Consider the following 12,411-nt stretch of genomic DNA (forward strand, 5'->3'; position numbering starts at 1 on the left):
ATCTCAGAACATTGAAGAGTTACCACATCACAGAGATGCCATTTGAGTTGTCTGTGAAAATAACAGCATACACACAGAGCAGGATTAAGAAAATGAGAGCCCAGAAGAGGCTGCCTGGCAACAGCTGAGTAAGAAGGACTCAGGCCCTGGCTCCTTTGTCTCAAGAATGGTATTAGAATGCAGGGCATGGGGGGGGGGGTTACTGGATTGAACAATGGAGCCATCCTTGTGGCATTAGAATTTTTCCAGAAGAGACTGGAGAGAACTTGTTTTTTCTATGCTCTGCCATTTGAAGATATGACAAGAAAGCAGCCATCCATGAACCAGGAAAAGGGACCAAAAACCCAGTCTCATTGGTACCTAGATTGCAAACTTTAAGTGCACAGAACTGAGAGAAACTACTACTGAGAGAAACCACTATTGCTATTTAAAGTGCTCAGTCTTCTAAGTTGTACTGCAGAGTCATAGCAGTGAGCACTTGGGGGTGAGGCTGTCTCATGCTTTATTTACCATGCTAACTTTAGTGGCATCTCACCCACCAGCATGGTGTTAAAGACTGGTTGGTGATAGAAATTACAGTTTCCCCTTATAGCTCGTAGCACCATGCTAACAAAGCAAAGACCCACACACTCCTCAGAACAGAGCTCTGGAAAGTGACCATGGGACCATGATCTCAGAAGCTTTATTCTCATTTGACTTGGCCACTTTGTGACTTATTGTTCTTGATGAATTCATTCACCTTTACACCATGTTTATGAGGAAGCACTAGACCCCTAGCCCTTGCCATACTTGTAGTACTGGGAGTTTAAATCTGATAATGTGGACATACATAAAGTACAATACTCAAGACTGTCTGGGAGGTCTGCTAGCCCAAGGTCCATACTCATGAGTATAAGAACGATAAAGTGCTGTGATCTTTGAAAGCAAAGAGAGATACCAGAAAGGAGGGAGCAATTCTCTCTACTACCTTTCAGGGCTATCCCTGCTGGGCTGGGCTTTTCTAGTCAGCAACATTGGATGTGCACTGAACCCATACCACACTGGGATAGACCAGTGCTGACCTCTTTAATGTTATTTATTTACACTGACTTATAGGTACAGCCCTTCCTCAGAGAGGCACTCTGACCATACTGTTCAGATACATCATTATTCTTTAATGGCCTACCTTTACTCACAGCTTTGGTGTCAATGAGACTGGCACCAACAGACCTGTCTGTCCATACACAAGCCTTCTGTCTGGCCGCTAACTCTTTGTTCCTGCTCCTTGTATCACATGCCATATGCAGAACATAGAGGTATCAGAAGACAGCCATGGTCAGACATAGGCTCTATAGCTGTGAAGAGTTTCCACACACTGGCAAGTGTGTCAATACCCCTGAGTCTTCTTTTCTTTACATGTAAAAACAGATGTCATGGCTGTGTCTTCTATAAAACACTGTGAGATAGATACTTGCATGAGGTGATCCTTAAACACAGTGCTATTGTTTATACACAGAGTACTTCATAAGTGAGCACCACAGGGAGAAGGGAAAGGGCAGCTCAGGCCTGAGAAGAGGATGCTCATGGCAGAGAGTTAAACAACGGCCCAACCCATCTCCCTGGCAGCAGCAGCTGGGTCAGCATTTTGTGAGGTCAGAGAAGACCCCAGGTCTCTCTGCATGCATTAGCTTCTAGATACAAGATTTAAACAGAGGATCAATGGTAAAGAATGACTTAGTTTGGACACCAGATCCTAAGTGGACAGGAGAACTTCACTTCATGGTGTGATCATGAGCAATAGGCTCATGAAGATGGATAGGTGGGATGTCTGTGGAGTTCCTGGCATTCCATCCCTCTGGCTACCTTGTGCTGTTCTGACCTGCATTTGTGTCACTATGTTGCCTGTCTCTATTTCCTCCTCCTCTTTGTTTGTCCTAATTTATATACATGGACATTCCTTCAGTTATTTGACTAATTTTCAACTTTTGAACCACTAGACTTGATTCCAGAGCCTGCCCCACAGAAAAACTTAAGTAGTTACAGGATGGGGATATAAAGAGATAGTGTCAGACAACAGAAAAGACAAAGACATAGGGTTACATAATGGAAATATCACAGAGGCCACTGAAGTAGGTACTTTTTGCAGTAGACTTTCACAGTCTTTGTTCTACACCTGATGATAACCACATGTGATTATCCTGTTTTGTCTCTCAGTTGCTTTGGACTCCTGGCAGACTCTGGCCCTATCTTCAGTGATTATAGATCCATCCATCAAGCACTTTGATGTTGCCCACATCAGCATTTCAGCCACCAGGAACTTCTCCCTGGCCCAAGACTTCTGCTTACAGGGTAAGGGAATCCCCCAGAGAGGGTATGGCAGGGCCTTAGCCAAATAATGCCCCATACACCAACCAAAGACAGACAGGAGATTCAATATGGCCTTGGAGCACCTGACAGGAAACAACAGAGAAGACAAGGCATGAGTCTCTCCACTCCTCACTGGGCACTCTACAGTCAGTTTGCAATAGCCAGTCAACCTTGAGCCAGCACAGAAAATCAACAGACAGAAGTGCAATTATTGTGAGGGTAAGAAAAAGAAAGGTACCTGAAGTCAGGTGGGTGTCCTTAGATAGCAGGTGGTCTCTCTTTGAGAGAAAGTGTGTGCACCCTGGACAGGCTCCTGGTACTCAGCCAAGAAGGTATTACCTTCTCGATATGACTAGTTGTTTATCATAAAGACTATACTGCCATGTGCAAGTTGTGTACTATACAGCTCTGGAAAATATCATTCAGAGACAAGGCTTTGAATAAAGGGCAGAGCTTACACAGCTCATGCAGTCCACTGAAGCTGCCCCATTTTCAGAGCCATTCTCAGCATTGAATGTCAGGGAAAAGGTTAAACTATGTTGGAAGGCACACAACTGTACAGGAAAAGACATAGTTCAAGACATATCCTGATGAGCGAGCATGTGACAGGCTAAGGAAGCATGAGAGGAAGCCATAGGTGACAGAGCTGAGGAAGATGCCAGGAGATGGAACATGGAGAGTTTTGTTAAATATGAAGCCCATGGGGAGCTATGGAACTGTTTTTTAAAAAGTGGATGAAAAGAACACATTTATGAGATATTTTAACAAACAAAAACTGGCCATTTACATAAAATATCTTGATGGAGGGTTGCGTTTCTACCACCACTGTTTTATTCTCAGTTCTGGCCCAGTGTACAGAATTTTTTAATAGATCTTCTATAATGGATAGAAGAGTAGATAGATAGATGAGAGGACGAGCATACATGTTGATGGATGTATGGTTGGATAGATGGGAGGGTGGTGGACGACTTTGTGGATGAGTGAATAGGATGAATGATTGGATACATATATAGTAAGGTGCCTAGATAGATGAGTGCATGAATAGACGGATGGGATGTATGCTTGGAAGTAGCAATACATGGTTGCATGAATGAGGTATTTGCTATGAGTCTAAGACTCTCTTTCTCTGTGTCTTCTCCAGAATGTTCCCGTCATCAGGACTGCCTTGTCACTACCCTGCAGATCCAGCAAGGGGTTGTGAGGTGTGTGTTCTACCCTGATATACAGAGCTGCGAACACAGTCTACGGAGCAAGACCTGCTGGCTTCTGCTCCATGAAGAGGCTGCCTACATCTACCGGAAATCTGGTAGGCTTCAGACTGAGCCTCTGCAGCTATGTCTTGGGGCTGGAGATGGCTGGGAAAAATATTTTCTTGGTGGCTTGGAGGGGAGTGGTTTTGAAACTCTTAAGGAAGACTTGGCCAAAGGTTGCTGGCTAGGTAGCATTCTCCTGGATGAATTAAGGGCAGTTGGATAAATTTCCATTTCTGTATCATTTATTCTTTGATCACAGAAATTCTTTGAGTTTCACAAGATAGTTAAATATATTGTGTTCTATTAATGCTGTGTGGTTAGGAAAACTCTTGCTTCATACCTTATTTTTGCCTGCAGGACTGGCCCCTTCTCCTCCTGTTGGAGATCAGTACTCTGTGGCACAGAGATGTTGCTGATTCTCTGACTTCCCACAGCTAGTGATGGCAGAAGGGGAGGAATCTAGGGATAGATCTGTTTCCCACTACCAGCCTGTGCCTCCGACTCATCCTGACTAACAAGTAGATCATAAATGCTCAGAATAAACTATTCTCATATCATTTGAGTTTGAAATCATTCATGATTGGAGTTATAGCTTAGTAGTTGGATGCTTACTAAGCATGCACAAGGCCCTAGGTTCTACCCCCATACTGCATAGAAACCACTTATGCAGAGATCAGTCACAGTGTTTGCCAGGCACTTATAACACAGCCAAAGGGAAAGATGCATATGAATCTATCACTAAGGAAATCTGTAAAGAGCTGTGAGCCAGGAAACGTGAACGTGAGACTGTACAGAAGCCCTGTCCTACCAAACACACTGGGGAAGTGAATGACTATTAAGGTGTTGGGTGTGCATGTCATTCTGGAACAGAATCACACATTTTCTCTAGAAAGAATCATATGAAAACATGATAGGCTTCATAAATATATTCTGTTATTAAATACATTCAACTGTCATTGTAGCCCTTGGTCTTATCTGCTTCTGGACATTGATATTATAGACTTGAGCTGGATAAATTTTTAACAGAATATTCAGCCAACAGTGTAGCTAATCTATGTGGGAGTTATGCTGAGAAATTAAGGTTGGGCTTTAAGAAACAAATTAGATGGCTCTCTGTTACTTCAGGCCAGAAGTTCTGTGGATATTAATGTTCTGAGGAGGAGTGTGCACATCTGCACCTGCTAACCCAGAGTGCTTTCACCGGTCAAGGTGGTCACATGGCATTTGGGAAGAATCCACCATGTCTGCAAGGGTTAAAGTGAATGCTACCTATCTGGCATGTTTCCTGAGCTTGTGCATGCAGAAATCTAGAAAAGGCAGAACCAGGCAGCCATCAGTGGGAAAACATACTTGATGCCCGGCTGAAGTGGTGTCCACACTCTTGCTCCTGTCCTAGTATATGCCCAGCCTATTTCCCATGAAGCAGAAGAAATCTTGACCATATTAGTAGCCACAGTCCTAAGCAAATACTTAAGACCCTTGATTATAGTTGTTGGGAATAACTTCAGTCATGATTTGTGCTCTAGGCTCTACTAGAAAACAACTGCCTCTGTTCATCATGTTTTCATCTGGGTCTCTACCTCATACAACAATCCTTTTTCTAGTGAAGAAGTTTTCTTTCTCTCTCTAGCCCTCTTCTGTTCTCCCACTCCCCTCTTTCTCCCTTCATCTTTTCCTATATCTCTTATTTTTTTCCTCCCATTAATTTACCCACTTACCCATCTGGCTGTCTTCCACCCTTCCTCCCTCTATGTCCATTCCTTATTCCTTCAATTTACTTAGCCACACATACATCCTCCCAAATCTCCTGCCATTCATCTTTCTTTCTCTCCTGTCTCTCTATCCACATGTTGAGTTCCTTCTGTTGGCCATGTACCAGGCTTAAAACACACTCTTCATTGCCACTGATTTTTGACACCATTGTGTTGTAGAACTACTACCATCCCTGTTTCACATGAGGGAATTTGAGGGTCAGAATGACCACATGCTTTGGACAAATTCATCTTTTCCATAATGTGAGGATCAGGTGTGCTCCCAGAGGATAATGGGTTCTGTCTTCACCCTTCAGAGTCTTATAGCAAGGTCACTAACATACATTACAACAGATTTTTTTTCAAATTCATAACCCTCTGACATATTTGCTATGGAATATCTTACTGAGTAGAGTATTTTGTTCTGTCTACTATAGTATATATAGACTCTCTGGCTAGACATTAGCCACAGCACTCCATAACATAGTGATAACTCAAAATGTCCCTAGTCATGGTCAATATCTTCCCTGGTTATGAAATCACTGCATGCAGCAAGGTTCTTCGGGCAAGGATAAACTTCTGCTCACCAGCTTTTTCTTGAGCACTTCTGTTTGCCATTACTATCATAAACTCAGTTTTATAGAGTGAGCAGTGTAGAAATAGAACAGCTTTGTTTTCTGTCCAAAAAGCTCAGAGCAGAGCAAGCCTAACTTAGGACAATAAGACTTCTTAGATACATGCATGCATGCATGCATACATACATACATACATACATACATACATACATACATACATACACATACACACACACACACACACACCTTTCTTTTTAGTATTTATTGCTTTCTTTGTGCAAGACAACTCATGTGAGGAACCATCGTTAGAACCCTTGGCATTGAGCCTAGGACCCACTAATGTTTACTGAATCAACTAATGAGGGGAAATAGAGGTAGGAGGGGAAATAAATAGGGTATCTCCCAGTGAACTGATTAATGTGGTGGCATGCATTGGAGAACTTCTAGTACACTGAGCAAGGCTAAGCAATACCAGCTATGACCTTATGAACAAAGACTTAGGACATGAACCTCCACCAGAGATGACCTGATAGAGGAGCCTGGAGTGATGAACCAATAGGAAGTGGGAGAGCTGACCAGACTTGACTTGTGTGAACAGGAATGGTTGGCCTAGGGCGGAAGGGATAGCTCCAAGTCCTGAATTACCCATCACAGTCTAGCTCCACCTTAGGACTGTAAATCACAAGAACGAAAGAAAAGTGCTCTAGTAGTTTTTTTCAAAAAACATATTCTGGCTGGACTCAGCTCCCCAACCCCCATATATGCAGCAGCTGTGCAGCTTTGTTGGTCCTGAGCAACCAAAGGAGGGGCTATTCCAAGAACTGTTGCCTGTCTGTGGGATATGCTTTTCTAGTGGAGGTGGGAGGCTGCCTTGTCTGGCCTCAGTGGGAGAAGAAGGTGCCTAGCCCTGCAGAGACTTGATGTACCATGGTGGAGAAATACAGAGGGGGTGGTTCTCTACCCTCTCAGAGGAGAAGGGAGGGAGGGTAAAGGGCACTGGGGGGGGCGTGGTAGCAATTGGGATATAATGTGAATAAATAGAAATTAAATGAATGAAAATAAATAAATTGTGGGCAGATTTGCTTTTTGTCCCAAATCTGTGCTAGCTAACTGGAGAAATGCCTTTATCCATCTCTCAATATGAGTGATCTAGACATTCCAGGAATAAGAGAATAAGACTCATGCTCAGTCTTCTACTCCAGACTCCTGGTTGATGGATCATCTCTTACTGTAGGCCCAACTGTCCCTTTTCTAGGCTCCCAGGTGTGGGTCAGCAACTACTCTTTGGGAACGTCAGAAGAATTCAGTAGACAGTTCATAAACAGGAATCAAAAAGCCCTTGCTTGTGCTTTGTGCCTCATGGACCACCTTCCGCTATTACTAGTCACACTTGGTGGTGTTGACATTGAAAGCTAACCTTTGTCAATTCTTAACTATGGATGAAAATGAACCACTGACATTTTAAAGCTCCCCCAAACTACAGGAATATTTGTCGTCTTGCTGAAAACCATCTGAAATGCCAGTTCTCACTGTCTGTCCACCCCTCTGCTCTTGTTTTCTCACCAGGAGCCCCTTTGCACCAATCTGATGGAATATCCACACCTTCTGTACACATTGATTCCTTTGGCCAGCTTCAGGGTGGGTCCCAGGTCGTCAAGGTGGGCACTGCCTGGAAACAAGTATATCAATTCCTTGGAGTTCCATATGCTGCCCCACCCTTGGCAGAAAACCGTTTCCAGGCACCAGAGGTCTTGAATTGGACAGGCTCCTGGGATGCCACCAAGCTAAGGTATGGAACAAGTTGTGTCATGTTGGTGAATACCCAAAGAATGCCTATCTTGGCTTAATCTAGCATGGCAGAGCCAGGTGTTCTGTTTAAAACAAAATATGGGAATGCATTCCATTAAATAGCACTAGGGTGATACAGGTGTCCAGGGTACTAAGGTAGGCCATTTGGTGAAAGGCTCGGGTGTTCTGTTCCAGGCAGCAATTATGGAGCATAGGCCGCCAAGGAGGTACTGCATTTATTAACATGGCTCTTCTTAAGTCTCCTTGGGGATTTTTGTGCAGGAACATGAGACTATGAGAGAATCTGTAACAGATTCATATAGGACAAGCCTAAAGTGTCCACATGCATCATGCCAGCCTTGTATTTGTCAAAGTCAACAATCTCTGACTGCCTCAGTCTCCTGAGTACTTGAGACTACAGGTGTTACCTGGCAAGACATGTAACTTAATATAGTTAAAAATTCAGCACGATGGGGAAGATGAATGATTCTATTAATAAAAACCAGTATAAGGAGCTCTCTTTCTCCTTCCCCTTTTCTGAGCTCATCACTCAGATCTTATTATTTTTTCCCTCATCAAACCTTTCATGTAAACATTGACATGATGAATAATACTGTAGTATTTTGTGAGAGAAGTAGCTTAGTTCTGTGGGGTGTAGACCCTAGGTGCTTCTGCCACCTACATTTCTCCTTGGACCCCATGGCTCTGTTCTTAAGAGAAGTGTTTTCCATGTGCTATATGGCTCTGGCTGCTGAGCAGATGCCTATCCCTAGAAGTATAGAATAAAGGCTCCTGAAACCTGTCATAAAGATGATGAGGATCATCTTAGTGGAATGGCAAAGGGAGTGTGATAGAGTCTAGCTGGCCCCCAGTTAGGAAGCCCCAAACACAGAGGCAGTAATTAGAGAACCTTTCTATGCTAGAATGTACAGAGGGACTGAAGATGTAGGTGGTCACCCAGATCCTGGAGAGACAGTTGCTACAGAGTCCAGCACTGGCAACTCTTGGAATATGAATACAATAGCCTTGGATAGATGATATTTATGTGACCATTAGGGGAGGTCCAAGATGAGTCTTTAAACAAGGGGCCAGTCAATCCTCTTCCCTAATGTGGAAGATAGGTCTGACATCTCTTCTGAGGGCAGAGTTTATGCAATTCAGCAAGGCAAGACAAAGTCTTGCCAGCTCACTGTCTCCTTCTCTGGCCTTGGTCTCTGTTCAGCATGTTTGCCTTGGTGGTAAGTTTCTCCACAGGCCTATGGCCAGAGGAGGCCATAGACATACTGTTGCTCTTTGGCTATATCTATGACTTGGAGCTTCCTCACTGTCTCAGAGCAACAGAAAAAAAAAAACAGGCCTTTCACTCTGGCCCCAAGATGTGATTTTGGAGGAGGGGGAAGATAGAAGGTCCCCTTGTTATTTCTCTGAAAATCCTGTGCCTTATTTCTGCAGGTCCAGCTGCTGGCAGCCAGGTACCCGTACCCCAACACCTCCTCAAATCAGTGAAGACTGCTTATATCTCAACGTGTTTGTCCCTGAGAACCTGGTGAGTTAAGAAGCACTTGATGTGTTGTCTGGTAAATAAAATAACTCCCTTTGGCAACCCTGTTCCCCCCTTCCCTGGGCTCTATAAGAACCTGTACTCCTACAGCATTACCCTTATAGGCTTGGAGCTTCCTTTGTGAGGGTCAAAAGTAAATGGGGGCCCTCAGAACTTCCCAGGAATGTTCCCATGTAAGGTGTATGAAGATGAAGTGTTAGGCTATCATCTAACTTCCTGTATCCACTTAAGAAGCCACTGCTGTCTTAGGGCTGAGTAATTGGAGTACCACAGCCCATGAAAGGAAAGGGAAGCAGGAACACTGGTAACAACACTCAAGGAAGTCAGTGTGACTGCCAGCCCTATTTCCCTCAGGCTCACTGGCTGTGAGAATAAACTGTACCTTGGATAAGACATAGCCTTCTGATCTCAGTGAGCACAGGCATGAATGCACTCATTAGCTATAGTATAGAATGATGGGACCTTGAATAAAGGGGGTGATAAGGTTCCATTCCACCCAAAGCTGGTCACACTACATACCTACTATGATGAATTAAATCCTGGAGATAGCATCTCTTCCAGCTCCCATTCCTTCAGTGTCTTAGAGAAGGCAACTTAGGTTCTATGAGCCCAAGGTAGCAGCTTTGAGGGAGAGAAGAGAAGTAGCATGGCCTCTGCTCTCAAAGCTCCTGTGTAAATTAAATCAGTTCCTCATAGGTTAGTGCTGGTCTGAGTCTTTATGGGGCAGTGATTCATGAAGGGAACACTGGGAATGGCAGTAGAGCTAAGGTGGTAGAATGGCACGGTGATCTGGCATGGTAAGACTACAGGTAAAGAAATGAGGTACTCAAACTGGAAGGGAAGAGGAACAATGGCCATTTGGGCATAGATACTGACAGGGTGGAAAGAGGATAAGCAGGGGAAGTGGTGGCCTGTCTCCAATGTGACTGCAGACCTCCCAGCACCTCTCAGAAACCTTAATTTCTCTCACAGGTAAGAGGACAGGAAATTCAGTCTGTAACTTTCCCAGGTGACTCAGCAGGAGAATAATTAGAGCATGCTGGTTGGGGATAGAGTTTAGTGGTGTGTGGCTTATAAGAACATTTTATACTTATGATCTCATCCATGAAAAAATTAAGCACAGGTGGATTCTCCTTCTTGAAGCTATTAAGAGCTAGCTGATATAAGGACATGGGGGCCACTGGACAGCATAGAGAATGAACTCTGTCTCTTGATTCTGAATGTAGAGTCCCCCACCTACCCTGTGGGTATTTGGTTGATTATCCTGGGCCATTGTTATATTCCCATCATGGCCTTCAGGAAGGGGAGTTGTTCTCAGCAATGTGGGACCTGTGCTCACAGTTGACAGGTCCTGAAGAAGAGGCCTTAGTCTTTGGATACTTTGAACTGCGATGGACACAGAGGCTGAATAGACCCTTTGTGTTATCAGTAGTGGATAACTACAGCCAACTGACTCATCCCTTCCTGGCCTGTTACCAGTACAGCTACTCAGTAGCTTTGGGGAAATAAGAATGTTGGGGTTTTCTCTGTCCTATTCCATAGACCCTGAGACAATGAGACTTAGTGTCAGAGCTAAGCTTTTGTAGGTCTAAATATAGCCTACCTGGGAATCCATACTCTCACACAGTAGGGATCTTTCACCAAGGTAAATGCCTTAAAGTATGATGGAGGAGATATCAAGCCTGAGATGTAGGACTTGTCATAAGGACCAGAAAGTCTTCTGAGATAGAATAGGATCAGACCAGGGAGGAAGTAGATCTCCAAGTCTGTATTGAGTATGGTTCCTACACCTGCTCACTGTGAAAAACACTCGCAGAATATCCTTACTTCAATGAGGCTCCATTCTCCTACACATAGAATGGGAAATAGTAACTCCTTAGAGCTGGCATCACAGACTTCCACAGTTAGGCAGCTTGGGACACACATTGCTTTCCCCACATTCTGGAAGCTTGAAAATCAAGATCAAAGGCCATGGGGATGCCTTTTTTATCTTCTTAGCTTGCACTCGGCACATTTCTCCCTTGTGTATGTCTGTATACAAATTCCTTCTCCTTATGGGATCAGAGTTCACATAGGGAGCTACAATTAGGTCTCCAAGCATGATGACTTTCTGAGCATCCGTGTATGAATTTGATGGGAAAAAATTATCCCCTTGGATATGGTTAAATGTGTACCAAGGCAGAGCAGGCAAGAGAACTAGTGTGGATTCAGAGTGTTTTCAAGAATGGCAGTTGCCCCTCTCACAAGTTCAACTTTAACCTTTTCTATCTCTCTAATCCCTTCAGGTCTCCAATGCATCAGTTCTGGTGTTCTTCCACAATACTGTGGAGATGGAAGGCAGTGGAGGTCAGCTGAACATTGATGGCTCCATTCTGGCTGCAGTTGGCAACCTCATCGTAGTCACTGCTAACTACAGACTGGGGGTCTTTGGCTTCTTGAGCTCAGGTGAACTGTCGGTGTGATGGAAATCAACTTTCTATCACTATAAGAGATAATTAAGACCGTTTGCTTAAGAGAGGAAATATTCTAGTTTCACCGTGAATCTGTTTGTGCTCTTGTCATACCTTGCACTCCCAACCACTTCGGAAAAATTAAGTCCTGGCCCAGCACAAATATCTTCTATCTTCCCTTATTTACTTACATATACCTCTGTGATAGCAGCAGTGGGTAGTGCTGGTCAAGTGGAGAGGGTAAGGCATTGGGATTCGAAGAGCTAAGGCCAGTATTGGCCCTCAAGGTCAGTATGACCTTAGACCACCCTCCCTTTCTCAGTGTGTAAGATACCTCTTCTTTAAATAGGAATGGTTTTCCTCTACTTTCAGAGCTAAGGAAGACAAATATTCAAGAGGTTTCTAAAGTCTTTGGGTATAGGGGATGAACATCATCACTGCTTTCCAAGGCTCTCCTCTGAGTCCTGGGAAGACAGGTGCAAAGCAGGAGGACCAGAAAGAATGTGGGGGGGGGGCACTGAGGGACCATTTAATGTGAGGTCTTAAAAGCCCCAGAGGAAGTGCTAGGCTGGCCTACACAGCAGGCAGTAGTTAGTGCAGAGCATCTTAAATCTGGTGGAGATGCTAATGAAAGGCACCTTTGGGTTTAGTTTTGGAGCAATAGTTTCAGCAGAGCTGTCCGTGTGA

The 12,411-nt window shown here is 44.1% G+C and overlaps 1 protein-coding gene across 4 annotated transcripts in view; it reads left to right on the forward strand.

The window, feature by feature from the left end:
• Positions 1-12,411, forward strand: part of Tg (thyroglobulin) — a 184,563-nt gene that overhangs the window by 87,419 nt on the left and 84,733 nt on the right. For all 4 annotated transcript variants that reach the window (XM_087555765.1, XM_087555764.1, NM_030988.2 and 1 more), the window contains 5 exon segments: positions 2,194-2,328; positions 3,488-3,652; positions 7,492-7,714; positions 9,166-9,259; positions 11,560-11,719. In XM_087555765.1, the coding sequence (XP_087411891.1) occupies positions 2,194-2,328; positions 3,488-3,652; positions 7,492-7,714; positions 9,166-9,259; positions 11,560-11,719 (777 nt within the window).

Source organism: Rattus norvegicus, chromosome 7 (assembly GCF_021556685.1).
Source record: "Rattus norvegicus strain SHRSP/BbbUtx chromosome 7, alternate assembly SHRSP_T2T, whole genome shotgun sequence".
NCBI classification, from domain to species: domain Eukaryota; kingdom Metazoa; phylum Chordata; class Mammalia; order Rodentia; family Muridae; genus Rattus; species Rattus norvegicus.